The sequence below is a fragment of the Nicotiana tabacum genome, chromosome 1 (assembly GCF_000715075.1).
Source record: "Nicotiana tabacum cultivar K326 chromosome 1, ASM71507v2, whole genome shotgun sequence".
NCBI lineage: Eukaryota > Viridiplantae > Streptophyta > Magnoliopsida > Solanales > Solanaceae > Nicotiana > Nicotiana tabacum.
In genome coordinates, this window is record NC_134080.1 from 212,425,583 (window position 1) to 212,448,418 (window position 22,836).

The window sequence follows — 22,836 nt, forward strand, 5'->3', positions numbered from 1 at the left end:
GAAACGCATTAATGCATATGCACTTATTCAAAGAAAAAAAAAATCTCTTTTCTGTTCCCTTGTAACGGTAAATGATATTATTATTTAAAGACCAAGAATTCACTACTAAAAAACAGCAATTATTGATAGATAAATTTTGTAGATAAGCACAAAAATTTATTGTTAATCCTATTTAGTGATGAATTAACGACATATTATTAAGAAATTCTGTTAGCTACCAGCGATTTAGCGATTAATAATTGAGGAAGTTCGTAGCTAATTTTAGTTTTTATTATTATAATTAATTTCAAAGATAATGTTCTTCTTTATAACCTTTTGCTCCCTTGAGAAACTTTCGCTACGTCACATATTCATAATGAAATAGGAAAAACTTATCTCATCTTTGCTTATGAAAATTACGGTTAAAAATATCCGTAGAAAAAGCATTACGTGTATCCAGTGTATGCACCAAATTTAATTAATATAGCTTTAAAAGAACATTAATTGCAAACTGAGGCAAGTGAGACTTTCTTAATTTTTCTTTCTTTGATTATGAGTTTTACGGTTTTAAACTTACCATAATCAAACATCAATTTTTCGAATCTAGGAAAATTAAAATAAAGAAAATCAAATACATAAAAATGGAAAAAACCATTCTCTCATTTCGTTCACAAAAACAAGAACATGAGAACTTCATTTCCTAGCCAGAAAATAGATGTTTTAGCATTTGACACAAGGATATGGCATAAGGATGTGCAATTGCCATTCATCATCTGGTAGCTATTCATGGATAAATTCCTAGTGATAGAGGGTGGCAAGATATAGGCTAAACACTGAAAAATGCTATTTTTGCAAATCTCCCTGAATCAAGATGAGCATTAGACGTAGTGTTGTTTCCAGCTCAAGCAAAAAACGGTAGCCCGGTGCACAAAGCATCTTTCATTCACACCGGCTCCGGGGAAGGGTGGCACCCTAAGGGATGTGAAGTAAACCGCCTACCCTAATGCAAGTATTAATAACTATTTTTCCTCTCCTTTTTTCAGACAGGAATTAGCAGTTGCTTCTAATGAGTAGTAACTCTGCAATAAACAGCTTCTTGGATATGCACCTGAATGGATGAAGTTTAAGTTACTGGCACACCTTATGTTCTTTTTTTTTTTTTTTTTTTTTTTTGTGAGAGCCAGAATGAGTTTCTAAGCACAGACACTGTAATTTTTATATACAATCAGATCACTTATTAGGTAATTATAGGCAGGTTTCTTGATATGCACTAATAGGTAATCTGGTAAAAATAGCAACAAAGTTGCTGTCACAGGCTAAAATTCACTAATAGTCCTAGCCAGAAAAAAGATGGAAAAACTTCCTTGGCATGTAACATTGAGCCAAGCTCGTATATTCATCTTCTACTATTGTATTCATATTTCTAAATGTATACAAATGTAGAGGAAAAAGTGGTCAAAACAAGAGGAGACATGCCACTACGCAACAGAAGAAGAAAAAATACACTCTGCCAAGTGATTTATCAGCAAGTAATAGTTGCCGTCTCATTCTCAAACTACTGCTCCCTGCTTGGTGATATGAGTTTGGATATGAATACAACGTTGGTGAAGCATTTGCAAATACTCGTGCATAAACCATTTCCTCAATCATGGGATGTACAACGTTCATTGTCGTGCCATCAGGGATGGCAGGATAAGACTGATGTGTTTGAGACTGCTGGCTTCGATGGTGAAGTTGCTGGAATGGATGTGAATCGGTAGTTGACATCAGTGTGTGACCCCCCCATCTTAGACTTGGAGGCCTTTGTGGTATGACCATACCTTTACTTTGAACGTCGTCTTCAGATGGTTTTGTAGCTTGGTCGCGGCCATAGAGTGGAATCAAGGTTTTTTGTGAAACTTCAGCCTTGCAAACAGGGCATTGAGGCTGTTGGTGATCCGAATTTTCTGAAGGGATGCTCTGGAATTGAATCCACTTGTAAATGCAAGGCCAGCAATAGAGGTGACCACAAAATGTAACAACGGGATCATGCACACAATCCAGGCATATATTACAATCAAAACCACCAGAGCGATTGTCTTCGAGGTCATCATCACACGTCGTCTTCCACTTCTCTAAGGGAGTACTACGCTCGTCAAAAGTTGTCTCTGTTATTTGCTCTTGGAAATGAAGATCTAGGGCCATATCCTGCTTTTCGATGTAATGTTATTGATTGCTATTAGCGCCTGTAGAAACATATTCCGAGAGAGAAAAGGATTAGAATTTCAGGATCTCGATACAGCCAGAACAAACAAAAATATGTGGAAATTATTTAGACATAACTAATATGGAGATTTGCAAACACTGACACTGAAACATAAAAGTAAATATTTCACTTTGTCCTTCTAAAGGTTGGTTCTCAAAATATTCAAAGGAGTAAGGCAAAGGTCCAAGTATGATGTTTGATTTACTAGTAAGAGTATAAAGATCTCTATGAAAGAAGTAAACTTTGCAATTTATATTACTTAAGCTCCATTTTGGCCATAAAATTCAGGAGCTTTTCTTCAAATTTTGTTTTTAAATGTCTGTTTGTTTATAGATTGTAACCATTTTTTTTGACAGATTTTGAAAATAAAATCTTAAAATCCCAAAAACAACTCTAGAGTAGTTTTTGAAGTTTTCTACCCACAAAACTTCAAATTCCTTTCATGTCCAAACACAATTTCAACTTTCAACAATCATTTTTCATCTCTATCTTCAAATTTCAACTAATTTAAGTTTATATCTTCCTATCTACCTTCTCTCCTCCCCCCCCCAATCCCAACCAAAGCAAAGAAAAATCTATTTTTCCAGGCAATTTTTGGGGATTAATAAGGTCATAAGACATAACTCTACCAGGTCAAATCCAGAGCTGTAAATGCAATAGATATATCCAAATCTTTCCCAGCTAAAACTTAAAGTAGCGTTCAGATATTATTATTTTGTAAACCACTGGCCTAATTTCTATCCAAATTAAATTAAAACTCTTGAATCTTTTTTCTAGATAAAAAGAAAAAAAAAGTTTGCCACACAACAAATCCAAACCACAAAAAGCTGTAACCTTATCAATCAAATATAAATGAAAAAATAGACATAAAGAAGGAAAGAAAATAAATACCTGAATATATTTATATCAAGAATATTGTCCTTTGTATTATTATGCTGACTGAGTTAAAGCTAAAAAAAATGGAGGTTTTTAGATGGAGAAAGCAAGTAGTGAAGATAGAATGAAGGGGTTTTGGGTTTGGCTCTATATTTATAATGTGCTTTACAAAGACGCGCCTATAGATACAAGTGGAACTGTATGTATAGGAAATTTATTAGCGCGTGGAGTAATATAAAATCTTCGTACCTATTTTAGTACTCATTTTACTTGTCAACTTCTTCTGGATAATATCTCAATAGGGCCGGGTTTTTTGGCCTTCGCCTATTGACGTGGCGCTGACGGAGGATGAGGATTACTCTTTTTTCTTTTTATTTGGATTTTTCCACTTTCTGTTGCTCTTTTTGGCTTTTAACAAATACCTTTAGTTTAGTATTTATTGAATTTTCTTATAAATGGAAAAAAGTACTAAACTTTTTCCCTACTTTTTCATTTTTCAGATTTATTCCTGTCTTTATTTACATTCAAATAATAACTAAATACTCAATTCAAGGTAAAGGGAGTGTATAAATTAAACTCTTTTTGGTTTATTGAATAACATTTTTCTCATAAAATAATGTAATTTTTAGTTTGTTAAAAAAAACACATCTTTTTATATTTAAAGATGTTGCAATAAGTTACTCTCTCTGATCCACTATAATTAATTTTTTGACTGTTTTCACAAGTATTATTCCTCCTGATAATTATTAGATAATATTAAGTCAATTTATCGGTCTTTTTCACCCAATTTTTTTTATTCTTTTAGGTTTTTATTTATTCATTACCTTTTGCTGTTGATGGACCCCATCCTTTCGTTTTCTTTTCACACTTGCAGACCTATTGGCAGTTTCTTAATCCTGAGTACACCATCCTCTAGCTCTATATATAATAATGCTATTAATTAAAATAATAAGCAAGTCATTATCTGCTTTATACTTGTAATCAATACTGCAATTAGTACTTTACGCGTTCTTGCAATTAAATAATACCTCGAGTCAAATTGCAACTTCCAAATTGTGTGCTAAAATATCTCTTTTCGGAAACTACATCTCCATGCAAGTTTACTTGTTCACTAAACTAAAATAAATGTTTATTTTTATTTATTTAGTTTCGAAAGTCGAATAATTTACCGTTTTATACCTACTTTACCTTTCTTATTAAATACTACTCCCTCTAGTCTACTTTAATTGATTTTTTGATATATATTTTTGTGGTCCATAATATTTGATTTTTTAATATAGCAAGTAACTTCTTTTTTCTAATTAAAGTTGCCTTAGAGTAAATAAACTAGGAGTATTTGTTGCATTTCCAATGAACAAGTTAATAAGGTTAATATGGTCAATTTTTATGTTAATTAATACTAAAAGGTGGATTCCTTAATATGTGCGAAAACAGCCAAAAAATCAATTAAAGTAGACAGAAGGGAATACTTGTTATTTTTCAACATATAATAAATGTGGGTAATATAGTAAAAGTATCATGTTATTTATTATTTTTTAATAGGTGTGCCAAATCAATACTCCCTCCGGTCCACTTTAAGTAATTTTTTTATTCTTTTCACACATATTAAGAAATTCAGCTTTTAGCATTAGTTAATAATGAAATTGATCATATTAACCTTAATTTGCTCATTAGAAATATAACAAATTACTTTTAGGCTCTTTATTCAAAAGACATCTTTGAAAAAAAGAAAATAATTTCTTTTTTATATCTGAAAAAATTAAATATTGTGAACTACAAAAAAGGTGAAAAAATCAGTTAAAGTAGACCGGAGGAAGTAGTGGATAAAGAAACTTGTAATATATTCTGCTGTTCTTTCGTTTTCCTAGATATTTTTGTTTGTTCCTTCTAATTTATGGGAAAGAAAAGTTTAATCCCAAGAAAGCACCAACTACTCGTAGTAGGTGTTGGTGCAAACCAATTGACCTCTAAAAAGCCTTTGGCTTTCTAAAATGATTTGTAATATAATATATTAATAGTCTAATATAGTATGTACTCTTTCTGTCCCAATGATATGGCGATTCTCCTTTTTAATAATCAAAAATAATTTTTTTTTTAATTTTATACTTAATGAGACGATTATAAATAGAAAGAATTACAAGAAAATACATATGATTTCACACCATAACAAAAAATGGCTCATGTTTTTAAATTTTATCCGACTTAGCCCATATTGCACATATTTTGAAAACAGTAGCTCTTCCAAATTCAAAATCTGTGTTCTTATAACCATTGCTTTTAAAAGCTATAGAGTTAAATCTGTGTTCTCACAACCATTGTTTTCACTCTCTCTTCTTCTCACATCTTTTACATATGCTTTAAGGGGCCGTCCGCATTACTGCTTCTCCCCCTATGTCAACTGGTTGCAATGTAAAAAAATTAAAGAGTAGAAGTCCACCATTGAAGGCCATCAAAAGCTTTGCTTTCGAAAATATGACTTTTTCAGCTTGTTAGTTGTTTGTATTGTGTAGTGTTCCAATTGATTAAAAATATCAAGAAGAGTTCAAAATTTAAATTTGAAATGATTTGGAGTAGATTTGAGCAAGATTTGAGTTAAATTTCAGAAAAGACGCAGGGAAGAAGACGAAGTCAATTTTTTATATAATTTTGTATAATCTTGTATAATAGTGTATATGAGTGTATAAACACATCTTATACATTATTGTACACCTTTATACAAGCGTCTGTAGACGAACTTCTTCCACGATTTTCAGTTGTAATTCTTGTCCAAAACCTGTCCAAATCTCTATTAAATGACTTCAAATTTTATATACAACCTCCTTATACTATTTCTAACAAGTCTAAATAACACTCACTCCAAATTTCTCACAAAATCAAATTCGGAATGTAAACTCACATATTTAAGCTTGTTAAAATTCTAATTTTCACCACCCAAATGAATTTAGTTTGTTGAACTAATATTTGAGTCACAGTTACTGATTCGAAAATTAACATAAAAGTTTGAACAATATTCTTTTTTAAAAATTAAATAGTAATTTTGATAACCTATTGGAATTGGATGTTGAATCCTAACCTATTATTTTTGGGCTAGTTGGTTGTAAATTGAAATATGGGCTATAAAATTGAAAAGTAGAGAGACAGTTATTTTTATGTGAAATTTTCCCTTATAAATACGTAGTATTTTTAAAAAATTCTTTTTTAAACTCTTCGGTCAAAGTTGTATCGCATAAATTAGTACGGAGGGAGTAGTACTTTAAATTTTGCTTAGTGTTGCATTTTACATGAGGAGTCCTAAGTTAATAGTCATTTTCAGTCAAGAGTCTTAGGAGAAAAAATACAATTCAATTTACAAGATTCTTCTGACATTTTTTTGAAGTAATATTTCTCGTGGCAAACCCACCCAGAAGTCAGAGGTAAACAACCAAGGGGCTTCAAACTGTTGGCAGCTCAACGAGCGGCCGCCGCCTCTTCTCTTATTTTCAGAGAGATAAATATTGTATAATGTGTATGCAAAATCAGTATCTTGATATTTCGTGTTAAGTTCAATTATTAAAACTTAATAGGAGTACTATTTATCACTACTCATAGTATATATATATATATATATATATATATATATATATATATATATATGTGAAGTTTACTACATATAAATACTGAATCACATTTATATTCTTTTACTCTTTTCTTGCGCCGTTGATCTATTTAAAATAATGTCTTTATCTTCAAGATAGGGGCGAGATCTACTTACACACTGTCTCCCAGACCCAAACTTGAGGAATTATACCGGGTTTGTTGACTTTGAAAATGACAGCATGTGGACATATGGTTTGTGAGTCCTAGAATGATCTAGAAAGAGAAGACAAGTCTAACAAAGAATAGTGTGAATTTCTGAGCTCGTCAGACATTATGAAAGCCTCCTTAATAGCCAGACGTAATTTGTCATTTGTCCATTATTGAATACCCTGCAAACACTTTATGTTTTGACGAATCGAAATGTGACATTCGAGATGCAATATACAAATTATCCTTAGTTCTTTTTCTTTTTGCCCTTTTGTCTATAATGAAAGCCTGCACCAGTCAGCATGTGGTACGAAACACAGGAATACATTGAGAAATGATTTTCGGCATTGTTTTCCACCCTTATTTTATAATTATCCCACTCCTTAATAGTAGAAATTCAAACGTTCCAAGTGAATTATATCTACAGCAGCAAGTTGGACCAAGTAAAGAGTCCTAGGCAGTGGCCAAATCAGAAACTTATACATTGGAATTAGAAAAAATGTTAAAATGAAAGTATATACATATACATTTATCTTTACGCTATTTATGTAGTGTAATTTTCAAAGTAAGGCATTCCCCCTATCTAGTTCCGCTCTGGAATAAATGTCGATTTACTACTCCATCCGTTCACTTTTAGTTGTCCACTTTTAATTTTGTATTTCCTTTAACAAAAAATAATGAAGTATATATTTTATAATTTTACCCATATTAGTGATAGGATTTCCAAAAGTTTTGAAAAATGGTTTGGGGAATATGCAGTTAATAATAAGGGTAAAACAGTGAGAAAAAAAAGATTGTCTTTCTCTTAATTTAGTATAATGGGCAAGTAAAAGTGAAAATATAGTTTTAGTATAATGGACAAGTAAAAGTGAACGGAGGGAGTATGTCTTTGTATAAATGATTGCCAAATTACAATAAATATTGTTGCAGAACATTTTAAATTGATTGAACTGGTGAATTAACGATAGCTAAATTTACCAACTACTAATTTCCAAATGAAGCCATACGGTTAACATCGGACAGGAGACTATATTACTCTATGATGGATTCATAGGATACTTTATGAGAGGTCCTACAGTAATGGTAGGAGTGTTCAAAGAAAACCAACAAACAACACTAAACGGGCAATTTGAGTCAAACCAAGAAAAAAACACGGCTAGCGGTTTGGTAAGTGAAAAACTCGAACCAACCTGACATATGTACACCCTTAAGTCACAATATCTATGTCGAACTAAATACTCTTTACACTCATGATGTATAAGATGGGGAAGAATGGGATATGGGTTTGACTGTTGACTGGTCGAAGCTCAAGATGAATCACTCGCCGTCTCCATCTCCATTTAGGTTCTATAGTTGGTTTCCCAAAGAGCAAACCAATTCCTCAACTAATTGGTTCTTTTACATATATATTTTGGAGTTTTTCTTTTGTGAGATGATGCAAAGATGGGGCCAGAGGCAAAAAAATGGAATTTCATTTAATTGGCACAAATCTAGTACAGGACCATCAGCATCAAGAGCGTAACATGCATTCATTTGCTTGGGCTAAACACCAGGTGCGGGTGAGTAAGTTTTTACCGATATTATAACCAGGAATGGAAAATCTGGGATCACTATGACAACAAAACCAAGTATAGCTTTGGGCTTACCATTTAACAGCTTTTACAAGTATTTGTCTATGCTGGCAGTTAGACTGGTTTTGGGTACAGCTCCTATTATTGCATCTTTCTTCTCTCCATCGACAAAGATCATTATCGTTGGGATGCTCCGGATTCCATATCTGGTCGCTACAGGAGGACTGTCGTCAGTGTTCAATTTGAAGCAGCTAACCCTCCCTGCATATTGCTTGGCCAGATCGCTAATCACTGGATGGAACATGCGACATGGTCCACACCAGGGAGCCCAAAACTCAACCACCACGGGTTCAGTAGAGTTGAGAACAAGTGATTCCCATGTTTCCTCTGTCACAAAAGGAACTGAAAGAAAAACACAAGAAATTAAAACACAAAACAAGATTAGGCAAAACACTTTCGACTATCTATGAATCCCTCTCACAACTAATGGAAACCACACTTGAAATCTCTTATCTATAAATTGTCAGGCATTTCGAATGCTCAAGGAATTATTACTTGGTGGAGACTAACACATCCTTAGCTCCTAAACCTAGCAAAATAAAGAATAATAATAACAACAAAAATAACTTTCTTTTAGCAAGTATAATGCCAAAGAATACTTATTATCTGCTCCTATATTATAAGAGAATACCGACTAAATAAGCATTTTCACAGGCTACAGTTTCTCTAAATCAATAGATAAACAAAGTAGGCAAGCTGGCCAAACTTTTTTCTTGTATTACAGACACTAAATCAGTCATTCTTTTACTTTGTGGCTTGTGAAAAAATGTTATTTGCTAACAACGAAAAAACGAAAAGAATTTTCTCCTTACAAATTCGTAATAGTTGTAGAAGATATCAATTCACTTTGACCTGACCTTGCACAAAGATAGTCAACAGTTGCCACTGATTTCCCAAGACGAAAACCTCATAATACAATCTATGGCCAAGGCTTTAGAGTTCTATTATTTTTACCAGCATACTTACTCCTCTACAGCAGCACATGGAAAATAGCTATGTCATTGCCTCTCCAATAGAGAGATATTGCAAGCTTAAGAAGCCACTACACCATAGGAAAAAGGTTCCATTTATGTCATGTACATCTTGAGACAGAAACGTATATATAGTAGACAGTAGATAATACAAACAGGTTTTAACACTACCAATCACCTTTTGCATCAGTTAGCTCCTAGTAGCTGTACAATCATTTAGCTGCAGGGAATAACAGATCAGTACACCAATTTCTTATATGGATGATATTAATACGATAACAAAACAAAACCAAGAGGAGGAGCAAAAAGGGAGGGAAGAGGAATGGAGAATGAGATATTAGGCCAACTTCATACAGAGAAAATCACCTTCCTATAGATTTGAGACGAATACTGCAGCAGAAAGCACCTTGATGATACCATTTCAATTTTGGGGTTAGAAGATAAGAGTAGAAGCAGAAGGGGAGTGCTATACAATCGAACTTCTCTATAACAACCATCTTCTATAACAACACTTCACTGAACGGTTTTCTTTGGAACCAATTTTTCATACTATGTTATAATATATGTTCTATATAACAGCACTTCGCTTTAACAACTAAAAAATATCCTGAACAAACAAACGGTAGGCCTTAATACATCTTCAGAGAGGAGCTATTAACTTCTCATTTCAGAGGGAGTGTCAACTTTAGACACAAAAGCAAAGACCAAGTAAAGAGGTAATAAAAGATTTTACCAAGCAATTTTAGTAAACATAGCAATCGATGCCCCAAGCTTTTAACAACTTCCTAGCATAACTGAATGCCTTGTTCATCTTTACCAAGCATTCACATGAATTTGCTCTTCAAAATCCTCAGATTCTTCCAAAAGAGGTAATAAAAGCTTTATCCTCCGGAAAAATTATGGCTTTGCTGAATCAATCTTTGAAAAATCTATAATTTGAAGCGCCTAAGGGTGTGGCCCAGTGGTCAATGAAATGGATTGAGAACCATGAGGTCTTATGTCCAAATCCTAGCAGAGGTGAAAAAAACATTAAGTGGTTTATTCCCATCTGTCCAACTGTTGGTGGACAGAATTACCTGATACCTGTTAGTGGTGAGAGGTAACAGGTATCCCCTGAAATTAGTCGAGGTGGCGTAAACTAGCCCGGAAACCATAGTAAAAAAAATCTACAATTTGAAATTTTGGGTATTTGGTTGCTTCTTGATGCTATTTTCACGGTAAGTTCTCTTAATATTTGTTCTTTTTTCTTCTTTCTGGTTGGAACTTCTTGAAAAATCAATTGTTTTCCTTTGTGGGTTGAATTCTATGAAATTATTTAGAGTTTATCTAAATTGATATTTAAAATTTTAATTTAACTTAAATTTCAATGAAGAAATATTATCTTAAAGCAACTTTCAAAACCAAGTTCATAATGTCAAGATCATATAACTTCGAAGAAAGGACCAATGAGTCGAAACAACATCGACAAAGTGAAGGAGTTGATTTAAATTCCTTAAAGGTTGGGGGAGAAACAAGTATTTCGAAAAATATCATCCAACTTATCATGATGTAACAAGAAACGCATATCTTCAAAAAGGTCTTTTCCAACCTCTAAAACAAAATTTTCCTCGAAGAAATATTTATGGTAAATTGCATCGCGTTAATCCTTAGATGGTTTATTAGTATGGAGTATGGTGTAACAAAAGATGCGGTTGTTTACTTCAATCGTTATTTGTTTAAAGATGAATGCATCAATTAAGAGAGATTCTTACATCAAACAATACTAATTTATCATGTTTAAGTGATAAATTAAGGTAAGAATATGTATTAATTAACTTATGGTTTAGTGAAAATTCTTTTTTGAGAAGACATAGGTCATGTATTTATTGGGTTGGTGTAAACACCCGATGCGAGTAAGTATTTACCGTTGAGATATATTTTCAAGTATAGGGTTTACAAGTTGAAACAAGAAGGACATATTTGATATGCATATTATTAGACCAAATAGAGTTCATAAAAATTTGATGAGACAAAAATAATCCATTCAAAGTGCATTGCTAAATAATCCGATTAACAAAAGTTAGATCAAATATTGAACTCGTATAGAAGCTATAATTGATATGATAAGATATCTTTTGAACCACGAATTATCATTTTGGGATATAAAATTATTAGTCCCTTGTTCTTATACGGTGTGTCATTATTATCAGTAGGATGGTATTATTCTTGTAGTTTCGTATCCCTGGATCTCTGCTATTACTCGTTGTATTATTTGCTTCCATTTTCTTATTCCCTTGTTATTGCTATTGTTTCTCTATTGCTTAATTTTTACTGTTCTTGAGCTGAAGGTCTTTCGGAAACAGCCGCTCTACCTTCATAAGGTAGGAGTAAGGTCAGCATACACACTACCCTCCCCTGATCCCACTTGCGGGATTTCACTGGGTTTTTTGTTGATGTAAATTGCTTAGCAAGTGCACTTTAAATGGATTGTTTGTCTCATCAAATCTTCACAGTTCTTTTTTGATTGATTATGTATATTGTTTGGTCCATCAATGTGCATATTAAATTTGTTCTTCTTGTTCCAACTTGTAAATCATATACTTGAAAATACATCTCCAAGGTAAATACTTACTCGCATCGGGTGTTTATAACAACCCAATAAATACATGACATATGTCCTCTCAAACAAGAATTATTACTAAATCACAAGTTAATTAATACATATTCTTACCTTAATTTATCACTTAAACATGATAAATTAATATTATTTGGTGTAAAAACCTCTCTTAATTGATGCATTCATCTTGAAACAAATAACAATTGAAGTGAAAAGCCGTATCTTTTGTTACACGATACTCCAACAATTAAAGCGACACAATTTTCCATAAAATTTCTTAGAAGAAAATTGTGATTTCAAGGTTGGAAAGGACCTTTTTGAAGATATGTTCTTCTTATTGCATCACGATCATTTGGATGATATTTTCGAATTGCTAATCTTTCTTCAAAATCAGCTTTTAAGGAATTTAAATTAACTCCCTCACTTTGTCAATGTAGTTCCGACTTATAGGCCCTTTATTCCAAGTTAGATAAATCTGGATCTTTTCAACTTAGTTTTGGAATTCTAGAAGTTGTTGTAAGATAATATAGTAAAAATAGCACGGGCTAGCCAGTTTTTGGACTGGTCATTCAAAAATAGCCAGCGTTTGCAAAGTCATTGAAAAATAGCCACTATTTTGCTGCAATAGGGACAGGTCCAACATAATATACAGGAGATCGGTGTACCTGTGTATGAACTTCCAGCATATTATGCTGGAACTCTAACACGCAGAAAGTTCTAGCATAATATACTGGAGATTGGAGCACCTGTGTATGAACTTCCAGCATATTATGCTGGATCGGTATATTATACTGGAACTCTAGTATATTATGCTAAGAGTTATAGTATACTTATGCTGGAACTCCATTATAATATACTGGAGTTCCAGTATACTTATGCTGGAACTCCAGTATATTATGCTGGAGTATTTTCCGGATTTTGAACAGTGTTTTCGTTCAGATTTATCTTTACATGAAAAGTGGCAAAATTTCAATTACTTTTGAAACTGTGGCTATTTTTGAATGACCACTTGTAAATCTGGCTATTTTTGAATTTCTCCCGATAATATATCGTTCTAAATTAAAAGTTCAAATACCAATTTAGATAAAGCCTAAATAATTTTATAGGATTCAACGCACAAAGGAAAACAACGAATATTTTCAAGAAACTCCAACGAGAAAGAAGAAAGAAAAAAGTATTAAGAGAATCTACCGTGAAAATAGCATCTACATTCCCAAAAATCTCAAATTGTAAAGAGAATAAGTAGTTTGTCAAAGAGAAATGGTTTAGCAAAGCCATAACTTTTTAGAAGGATGAAGCATTTATTACCTCTTTTTGAAGAATCAAAGATTTTGAAGAGCAAATTCTGGCGATTGCTTTCTAAAGAAGAAGAAGGCATGATTCTACCATAAAATTGTTAAAAACTTGGGTTAATGATTGTTTTGTTTAATAAAATTGCTTGGTAAAAGTTTTTTTACCTCTTAATGGTCAACCTTCTTTGTAATTTTATTGATTCTATTCTCACTCAAAAAAAAAAAATAGGGTTTTAAGATTGTGCATGCAAAAGTGCAACTCAAAAACGTTTTACTGCTTAAACCCTTGACCTCTCGATAGTATGAAGTGCTTCGTCCAGAAAACCTGCAAGCCATCTTGTTCAAGTGGTGTTTTGAATTTTTATAATTATACTTAGATTTTCGTTTTGGAGAGGATGGTTGAAGTGAGGATGAGGAGCAGTGTGTCCATTCTTGAGAACCAGTTCGGTTTCATGCCGGACCGTTCGACTATGAAAGCTATTCATCTGGTGAGGAGATTGGTGGGGCGGCATAGGGAGATGAAGAAGGACTTGCATATGGTATTTATTGACCTAGAAAAAGCTTATGACAAGGTCCCGAGAGAGGTGCTTTGGAGATGCTTGGAAGCTAAAGGGGTCCCAGCAGCCTATATTAGGGTGACTAAGGACATGTATGATGGAGCTAAGACTCGGGTTAGGACGGTAGGAGGAGAACACTTTCCGGTTGTGATGGGGTTGCACCAGGGATCAGCTCTTAGCCCATTTATATTTTCCTTGGTTTTGGACGCATTGACGCAACACATTCAAGGAGAGGTGCCATGGTGTATGTTATTTGCTGATGACATAGTTCTGATTGACGAGACGCGAAGTGGTGTTAATGAGAGACTGGAGGTTTGGAGGCAGGCCCTAGAGTCTAAGCGTTTCAAGTTGAGCAGGACCAAGACGGAATACTTGGAGTGCAAGTTCAACAACGTTATCCAGAAAGCGGACATGGAGGTGAAGTTTGATACACAAGTTATCCCTAAAAGGGGTAATTTCAAGTACCTTGGATCTATAATACAGGGTAACGGGGAGATTGATAAGGATGTCGCGCACCGTACCGGAGCTGAATGGATGAAGTGGAGGCTCGCTTCTGGTGTCTTGTGTGATAAAAATGTGCCACTGAGACTTAAAGGTAAGTTCTACAAGGTTGTAGTTAGACCAACTATGTTGTATGACGCAGAGTGTTGGCCGGTCAAGAACACTCATGTTCAGAAGATAAAAGTAGCTGAGATACGGATGTTAAGGTGGATGTGTGGGCATACCAGGTTGGATAAGATTAGGAATGAAGTTATTCAGGATAAGGTGAGAGTGGCTTCTGTGGAGAAAAGATGCGGGAGGCAAGGATGAGATAGTTCGGGCATGTTAAGAGGAGAAGTATAGAAGCGAAGCCCCAGTCAGAAGGTGCGAGAGGTTAACCTCAGTGGGCATCAGGAGGGGTAAAGGTAGGCCTAAGAAGTCTTGGGGCGAGGTTATTAGGCGGGACATGGCGAAACTAGAGTTGACTGAGAACATGGCCCTAGATAGGAGGGTGTGGAGGTCGAGGATTAGGGTAGAAGGCTAGTAGGTAGTCGAGCGTATCTCTTTGTCTTTCCCAATTCGCTAGCATTAGTGTTAGTATGATATCCTTTTATTCATAGATTGCTATTATTACCTAGAGTTTAACTGCTTTCTTGGCTTCAGTATTTTCATCTTGTTGTTGTTCCTTCTTGTTGCCATAACTTTTGTCATTTGTTCTCCAGCCGAGTATCTATCAGAAACGGCCTCTCTGTCCTTCTAGGATAGGGGTAAGGCTGCGTACATCTCCCCCTCCCCAGACCCCACTTGTGGGAAAATACTGGCCTTCTTGTTGTTGTATTTTCGTTTTGCTTATTATTTATATATACACACTTAGCAAAGAAAATCGACCGCTTGCCTCGTGGTAGATCTGCTCCCGCAGCCAAGTGATGCACCGAGAATATGCAGCTCGCTTAAGGGCCCAAAGGGAAGTGAGAAAACAACTTAAAAAAGCAGCAAGCTAGCAGTCTATATTACCCCCCCCCCCCAAAAAAAAACCACACACACACACACACACAAATTCTCCTTACTGCTACTGTGCAAGTTCTTGGAACACTTTTATTTCTCTCCTACTTAATAAGGTACATAACTGCTACTGGGACATGTTTTTCCTCTTTCCAGTTTCCATCAAAATCTGGATAAAGATTCCCACATAGTGATGAGTGTTCTTGTTTTGTGTGCACTTGGCTGCTCTCTTGAATGATAAAGAATCGAACTCTTAGTTTTCACATGCTTGTTGTAGGACTGTGCAATCTTGACCTTATGTCCTTGCAGGTGATTTTGTATTCAATCGAAACAAGGATTTTTGATTGGGCGGGTTCAACGAAAAAAAAAGAAGGATTCTTTGTTTACATTACTTACTTTTTCGCCCTCTTAGACACATGGTTCTAAAGATCCAATTTCAAAGTTGTACTAAAGATTTGGCAGAACTAGAATTCTTCGCCCCTCCCGTTGTACCAAGAAGCAAGTTCAGAACATAAAAATAGGAATGTGAAGTGAAGGAAAAACATTTATTTAGGTTTTTAGAATTCGTTCGTCCACTGAAGAATTTGGACGTCCAAATCAGCTACTAAAAAGTAAAACCAAATATCAAGATTACAAATTTATGAGGTGGGGCACTATTTTATGTGAAAGTAAATAGGAAAAGGATCTAATCAAGACCTTTCTTTCCCTATTCCTTAGTAAAGATCCATACTAATATGCTTCACAAGCTAAAGTGACAATAGTCTAACAAATCGGTGTCAATCATCTTTCGATGAAACGACGGTATGATGCGAGGAAGCCCCGTCGGCATCAATGAACCGGAAGCGCCCCTTCTTTCAAAGAGGAGGACGGGTTATTCTCATTTCATTTGATGGTCAGAAGCGAATTAAAAGTTAAGCAGTGGGAATTCTAAAGATTCCCGGGGAAAAAATAGAGATGTCTCCTACGTTACCCATAGTATGTGGAAGCTCAATCAAGCAACATAATGTATTCATATCATACTTTTCATGTAACTTCTGAATATGTAAACCTTATTTCAAAAAGATTAAGAAATCAATATTCAAATTCACACTGAAACTCAAACGCGTCGACTCTCAATGAGGGAGTAACAATTAGCTAGTACATTACGTGGCAGGATAAATTAAAATCTAAATACTAGTAGTAAAATATTGCAGCTGAAATAAAAGAAAAAGGATTATCTTTTGACAAATCTAATGTAAATTAAATGCAAATATAATGCTCTTAACGAAGTAAAAAAAATGAAAAAATGAGAACGAACCATCGAAAGCAACATCAGAAGCTTCGCCGGAGACGCTACTTGAGCGACAACAACTTGTTGAAGAAGACGAAAGTGAAACTTGCTTTAAAGGGGTACAGGATTTAAAAGCGGTGTATTTGAGAGGGGAACGGCGGTCCCATGTGGCGGACAACGGCGGCGAGGGGCGGAGGGCTGGTCGGATATTAGAAGGAGAAGAGGAAAAAATGGAAGAGAGGGCGAGTGAATCGAGAATCGTCGACATTGGCGAGAGCAAAGGAGGGAAACTGTGGGTTTGTTGACTATTTCTATGTTTTCTGAAATGTGAAAAAGACATCTTTATTACACTTACAAAAAAGTATTTATATTAAATTATACCACTAAGTATGTGTTTGGACATAAAAAATATAATTTTTTAAAAAAATAATAATATTTGGAGTTAAGTTGAAAAATAGTACTTAAAAACATGCATTTCACTTGAAAAAATGTTGAAGTTTTGTAAGTGGACAAAAAAGTAAAAAATTTCAAAGTTGCAAAATTTCATGAACAAATACATTTTTGAATATTTTTTTTAAAAAAGAAAAAGATTATGGATAAACAAGCCTAATTTACTATGATTAAGAGATTTTATTAGGTAAACATATATATCAATTAATTAATTATGATTAAGTAAGATGAGTTTATTTACAAATACATATCATCCATCTATTGGTTTAATATAAACACTCGATCCGAGTATGTATTTATCGTTAACAATACAATACAAGCACATTTAGGGTGTGTTTGGTATAACGGAAAATGTTTTCCAACGCCATATTTTTCTTGAAAAACAAGTAGTAATCTTATTCGTTTTTCGGTGTTTGGTACACAAATTAAGGAAAATGACTTCTCAAGAGTATTCATATATAATTTAGATATAATAAACATGAAGCCATAAACTTTCAAACGAACAACCTTCCAAACTCACAAATTTCATAAACTTTCGAACCGCTAAACTTTTAAAATCGCGGAATTTCGAACCCATAAACTTTATAATTTCTAAACCCGTAAACTTCCAAACACATAAACCTCCGAACTCATAATTTTGGAACTTGTAAAATTTTGAACCTTTAAACCGATAAATAAAAAAATTAAAACTAAAAAATATATTTAAAAAATATTTTTTCCGGGGAGGGGGGGCAGTAAAACAAAAAAAACAGAAATTTAAATTACAAAAAAAAATTGTGCGGGGGTTGGGGATGGGTGGTGCAGAAAAATAAAAAAACAGAAATTTGAAATTGCAAAGTGTGGGAGTGGGGGGTTCATAAGAAAAATATTTTGCAAAACATTTAAGCCAACTATATATGAAAAAATTGGAAAACATTTTTCGGAAAATATTTTCCTTCATACCAAACACACCCTTAAACTATTAAATCGACATAACAATATTAATAGAAAAGCATGTTTGTGAAAGGCATATCTTTTAAATCTAAATAAAAGTAAGTTTGTGAAAGCCTCTCGTCAAGGACGGATATCAATTAAATATGTTGTATTAGTTTATTTATTTATTAGTTTAAAAGGAGAATGGCCTACGGTTTCAGAAATTATGCGTATTGTGATCATGCTTCTGTGCTCCTCACCTCCTCTTCTGATTCTGTCTAATTCCTCATCCCCTTTCTAATTACCGATCCTATTTCTTCAGTTTTTCTGTAACTTCTTTCATTTTTACATACTAAAGTTGTAATCTTTCAGTCATTGAGATCTTTATAGTATAAAATACCTTAGCGTTGTGTTGAGCAATTCGGGTTGTTACATTCAACTTAATATAATTAACTGTGAAAATGAAAGAAATTAACACAAATAATAAAATTAGTCAGAAAAAGTGAATTTCAAATACTAAATATTTTTAAAGAATAATATAATAGTATTGGTTTAGCTTGTTATTTCTCCTATTAAAATCCATGTTATAGTGGTCCGCCAATGGGTAATGGAGAGGTTAAACCGGTTAAACCAAGGGGGAAGTGTACGGCTGACCACTAATTAGAGACGCATTTACTCTTTAGCTACGGTTTAAAATATATTTATTCTTTAGCTAATGTTTAATAAATTTTTATCCACTCGGACGAAAATACCTATGTGCTAGACATGGATGTTGTGTAAATATTAAAGACATGGTGCCCTTAATTTCATGAATGCTGTGTAAATATTAAGGACAAAATGTTCTGTCATGTCCTTAACTTCATATGTGCAGTGTAAATGTTAAGGACATGTCGTCCTTAACTTCATGTGTGCAGTGTAAATGTTAAGGACATAATATCCTTAACTTGTATTTGCACTTTCTGTTATTAAACTTTAGGACTTCATGTCCTTAACCTCATATGTGTAGTGTAAATGTTAATGACATGGTGTCCTTAACTTCATGTGTGCAGTGTAAATTTTAAGGACATAGTGTCCTTAACTTTATGAGTGAGTAAATATTAAGGACATGATGTCCTTAACTTCATGAATGTTGTGTAAATATAAAGGACAAAGTGTCATGTCATGTCCTTAACTTTATATGTACAGTGTAAATGTTAAGATATGACATCCTTAACTTCATGTGTGCAATGTAAATGTTAAGGACACCATGTCATTAATATTTATACAACATTCATGAAAAAAGATTGCACTTAATTTTAATAAAGTGCTGGCTATTTTTGCTCAGCATTAAAAATACTGAATAAAAATTAAATACCACATTAAAGAGTGGCTATCCCACGCCATTTCTGCGTTAAATCAATTACATCTATAATTTTTGGGAGACAAATAAAGTACACCTACGTTTTGGGTTTTCTACTGAAACCAAGTCAAAGGCAATAATGCATAAGGAATTGGTAAACTATATAATTTTATTTCAAATTAGACAATATTAATGTTTGTAGAAAAAATTTAAAAAAGTACAAAAAAAAATGTAAAAAGGAAAGAAAGGTGTCTACTCTTTAACAGTAAAAATATTTTTAGAACTTTGAATTAAACTACTTAAATATTCATATTAGTAAATATATTTTTTACACCAATATCAAAGGTAACATATTACAAATACATGTCTAGCATCTCATTTATTTAAATTATCCTTTTCTAATATAAATAATAATATTACCATGTGAAGCTAAAGACTTTTATGTCATTTAAGAATATATACTATAAACAACAAGTATGAAAAAATAGCAAAATTAAATTTTTTGCATAAATATGTGTGTATACACACATACATACTATATGTGTGTATACGTACTAATCAGTTAAGTTTCGACGTAATGTTCTATCTTTAGTAACCTGTGGAGCTCCACTACTCAGAACATCCCTTCAAGATACCCTGTACATAAATTTCTCCAAAAAGTTTCAAATAAAAAGCTTTTTGACTAAAAATTGACAACTACTTGTAATGTTGTGGATGCAGAACCATGAACCTGCCTTTTTTAATTCCGCTGACTTGGCTTTATGCAAGGTACTTATTAATTAAACCTTTTTAAATGCCTGAATTGTATGAAACTTAAATATACTTTTAGCTTATTGTTGGACATTAAATTACAAAATCTCTTCATTTGTTGTTATTTTTGCTCTACCTTGGTTCTACTCATGAAAAAAAAAGATTCTTTCATAAATACGAAAGCACACAATTAGAATAAATATTCTCTCTGGTTATTGAGATGTTAATTAAGACTTGGCTAAGCTAGAGCAATAATACATTTTAGATGGGGGGATTTCTATGACTAAGTCTAGGGGTGTCCCTATGATATGCAGGAATCAGGAGTCATAGTTTGTTCAAAATTCTCATTCCATAACTAACTACTACTTGGATTTGATAATAGGTCCAATCCGATAAAATTTCACTAAAATTTATTTTTACTACATAAATATTAAATTCAAATCTCTCTGCATGTTACCAATTACTCAGGACTGTTTCACTTTCAGTCTTACTAGTACAAAAGCACACATGTAATACAGTTGGTTCCATACCACGAATTTTGTGACAAGAGTTCAAGTTCTTTGTCACCTTATCTAATATGGTAACCGTATTCATCTGAATAAGAAATATATTAGAGAAGAATAAGGGTGCAAGTCAATTTCTTTACGCATACAAATCATCCACAAATTATCGCTGCAATGATTCAGTTAGAAATCATCTGGTTGAGAAAGAAAAAGCTGTTACATGAAGAAATAAGTGATAGTCATAAGATGAAGTTTCAAACCGGGCCCAAAAATTATTGATTTGCGAATATTATCTATGTTTGAGCCACCTTTACCAAATAACTTTATCAACCACATGTCCATGGATAACTATTTCTAGAGCTGTGGGTGTATGCGGTCTGCTCAAAGACATCATATAGCTCAGAATAAAATGACACAATGCTTCAGAAAAAAAGACAGATAAATTAATTGATCATCATAAAGTACTAAACCCACCATATATCTTTGAGGAATATGAAGAGTACGCTCCATAGCCATCATCCCCCTTCACTATTGTAACTTAAGTCGTTTTTTATGGTGTGGCAAAATTTTAGGCGATTCGGATTCGGTCACCGGACCCATGTAGATGTCGTGGCCTATAGCACATGAAAATTTAGAAATCGGGTGAAATTCTAGTTTTAATTGATATTTTGTCAGATTTTGACAACTATATTTCTATAAACACATGAGCCATGATTTTTTCTCGTGTCCAAACTCTAATTTTGTTAAAGTATAAAGAAGGGGCAGCCCCTAATTTGGTTACATCCATGTCCTTAGATGTAATTCTTAGAATAATTCTCATGACGTATATTCTTGTAAGTTTGGAATCTTTATCAACTATACATAAGTGAAGATGGTCCAGAACTCTAATTCTTTGCTTGGATTGGATTTTAGTGATTGATTGTGATCCACGGCTAAATGATGCAAACGAGCTGCTCGGAGAGTTAAATAAGAGCACTGGACTGTTAAAGTTTGTCAGTATTATGAGAGAAAAGTTTCAAGCAGCTACAACACATGGTATGACTTTGTGTTTCGATTTCTATGTTTCATTATCCTCTGGACCTTATTTGGTAACACCAGAGCCATATACTGTTGTGCAAGAAATCATAGAGTATTGGTTGCTTGCAATCCCCAGAAGAAGCATATTTTACAAAGTTTATAAATATATAGATAGTTTGTCATCAAATTCCTTATAATGGCTGAATATGGCAGATATAAATATATGGAGAGTTTTTCATCAAATGTCGTATAATGGTTCTAAATATGGTTATGTTTCCTATGCATCCAGGAACTCTTCCAGACATAGTATCTCGCAATCAAGACACTTCAATGATCTCTATGTCAACCTCGCTTTCTTCCATTTCAACCGATAATAGCAATGAACTGTTCAAGTTTGTCAAGAGCATGAGAGAAAAGTTTCAAGCAACTGTAGCACATGGTATGACTTTGTGTTTCGGTTTCTAACTTGAAAGAGGTTAATATGAGGAGCCATTGGAATGTTTTATCTAACTTTTTACTCCTCTAAAGCTCAGTTTTAAGGCATTTGTTTGCCTTCATTGTTGCATGCTAATGTAAAGTCATGATTAGAAATTAGATTATGTGTTTCTTTATTCTTGCTAATCTTTATTGATGTTCTTCAATGATTTATAAATTTCCTTTTTGAAATAGCCAAGTCATTGTTGTCCTCTATATAGGTATTCGTAGTAGCATAGTTTGTTTAATTTGGCACTCTTGCTTTAGTTATGACAGAAATGAGCTTGAATTATTATCTTGATGTCAAAATTAATAAAACAGATATTTTTTCCTGGGATTGGAATTGGATGCTCCTTGATTGCTAATTGTATAGGCTATGCTCACTGATAACAAAGCAAAGCGTATACGAAGGCCAGTGTCATTTTTTTAGGTTCATGTCATGGCAATGTTGATAATTTATGTATGTGCCACGACCCAATATCCATTAGTCGTGATGACACCTAACCCAACACATTATGTAAGCCAACTAATATCTATCCAGTTTCAATGATATTTAACAGGACAATTAATCAAAAAAATTATCTAAATCTTATACATTCCCAATGACTGGTAGTACAAATCATGAACTTTTTAAGAATAGAGTTTACAAAGCTGATATGAAGTAAATACATCTTATGTTTGAAAAGTACATAAACAGAGTTTTACAAAA

At 33.4% G+C, this 22,836-nt stretch overlaps 2 protein-coding genes across 2 annotated transcripts; both read right to left on the bottom strand.

Annotated features, from left to right (window-relative positions):
• Positions 1-1,330: 1,330 nt before the first annotated feature.
• Positions 1,331-3,256, bottom strand: LOC107800076 (E3 ubiquitin-protein ligase RMA1H1). The gene is given in 3 exon segments (XM_016623251.2): positions 1,331-1,520; positions 1,522-2,204; positions 3,116-3,256. Coding segments are annotated over 2 exon segments (705 nt in total). The 5' UTR covers positions 2,164-2,204; positions 3,116-3,256; the 3' UTR covers positions 1,331-1,457.
• Positions 3,257-8,329: 5,073 nt separating this feature from the next.
• LOC107800160 (uncharacterized) lies at positions 8,330-17,003 on the bottom strand. Its single transcript, XM_016623339.1, has 2 exons — positions 16,710-17,003; positions 8,330-8,856 (listed from the first exon to the last, which is right to left on the bottom strand). Exons 1-2 carry the CDS (start codon positions 16,948-16,950, stop codon positions 8,543-8,545), a joined length of 555 nt encoding a protein of 184 aa, XP_016478825.1. The 5' UTR covers positions 16,951-17,003; the 3' UTR covers positions 8,330-8,542.
• Positions 17,004-22,836: the final 5,833 nt, after the last annotated feature.

Bases quoted from the DNA above. Each gene is read 5' to 3' on its own strand.
- LOC107800160 (XM_016623339.1), bottom strand. From the start codon at position 16,950: ATGTCGACGATTCTCGATTCACTCGCCCTCTCTTCCATTTTTTCCTCT. The intron at 8,857-16,709 runs GTTCGTTCTCAT...TTTTTCTTTCAG, and splicing joins TTCTGATGTTGCTTTCGATG to TTCCTTTTGTGACAGAGGAA.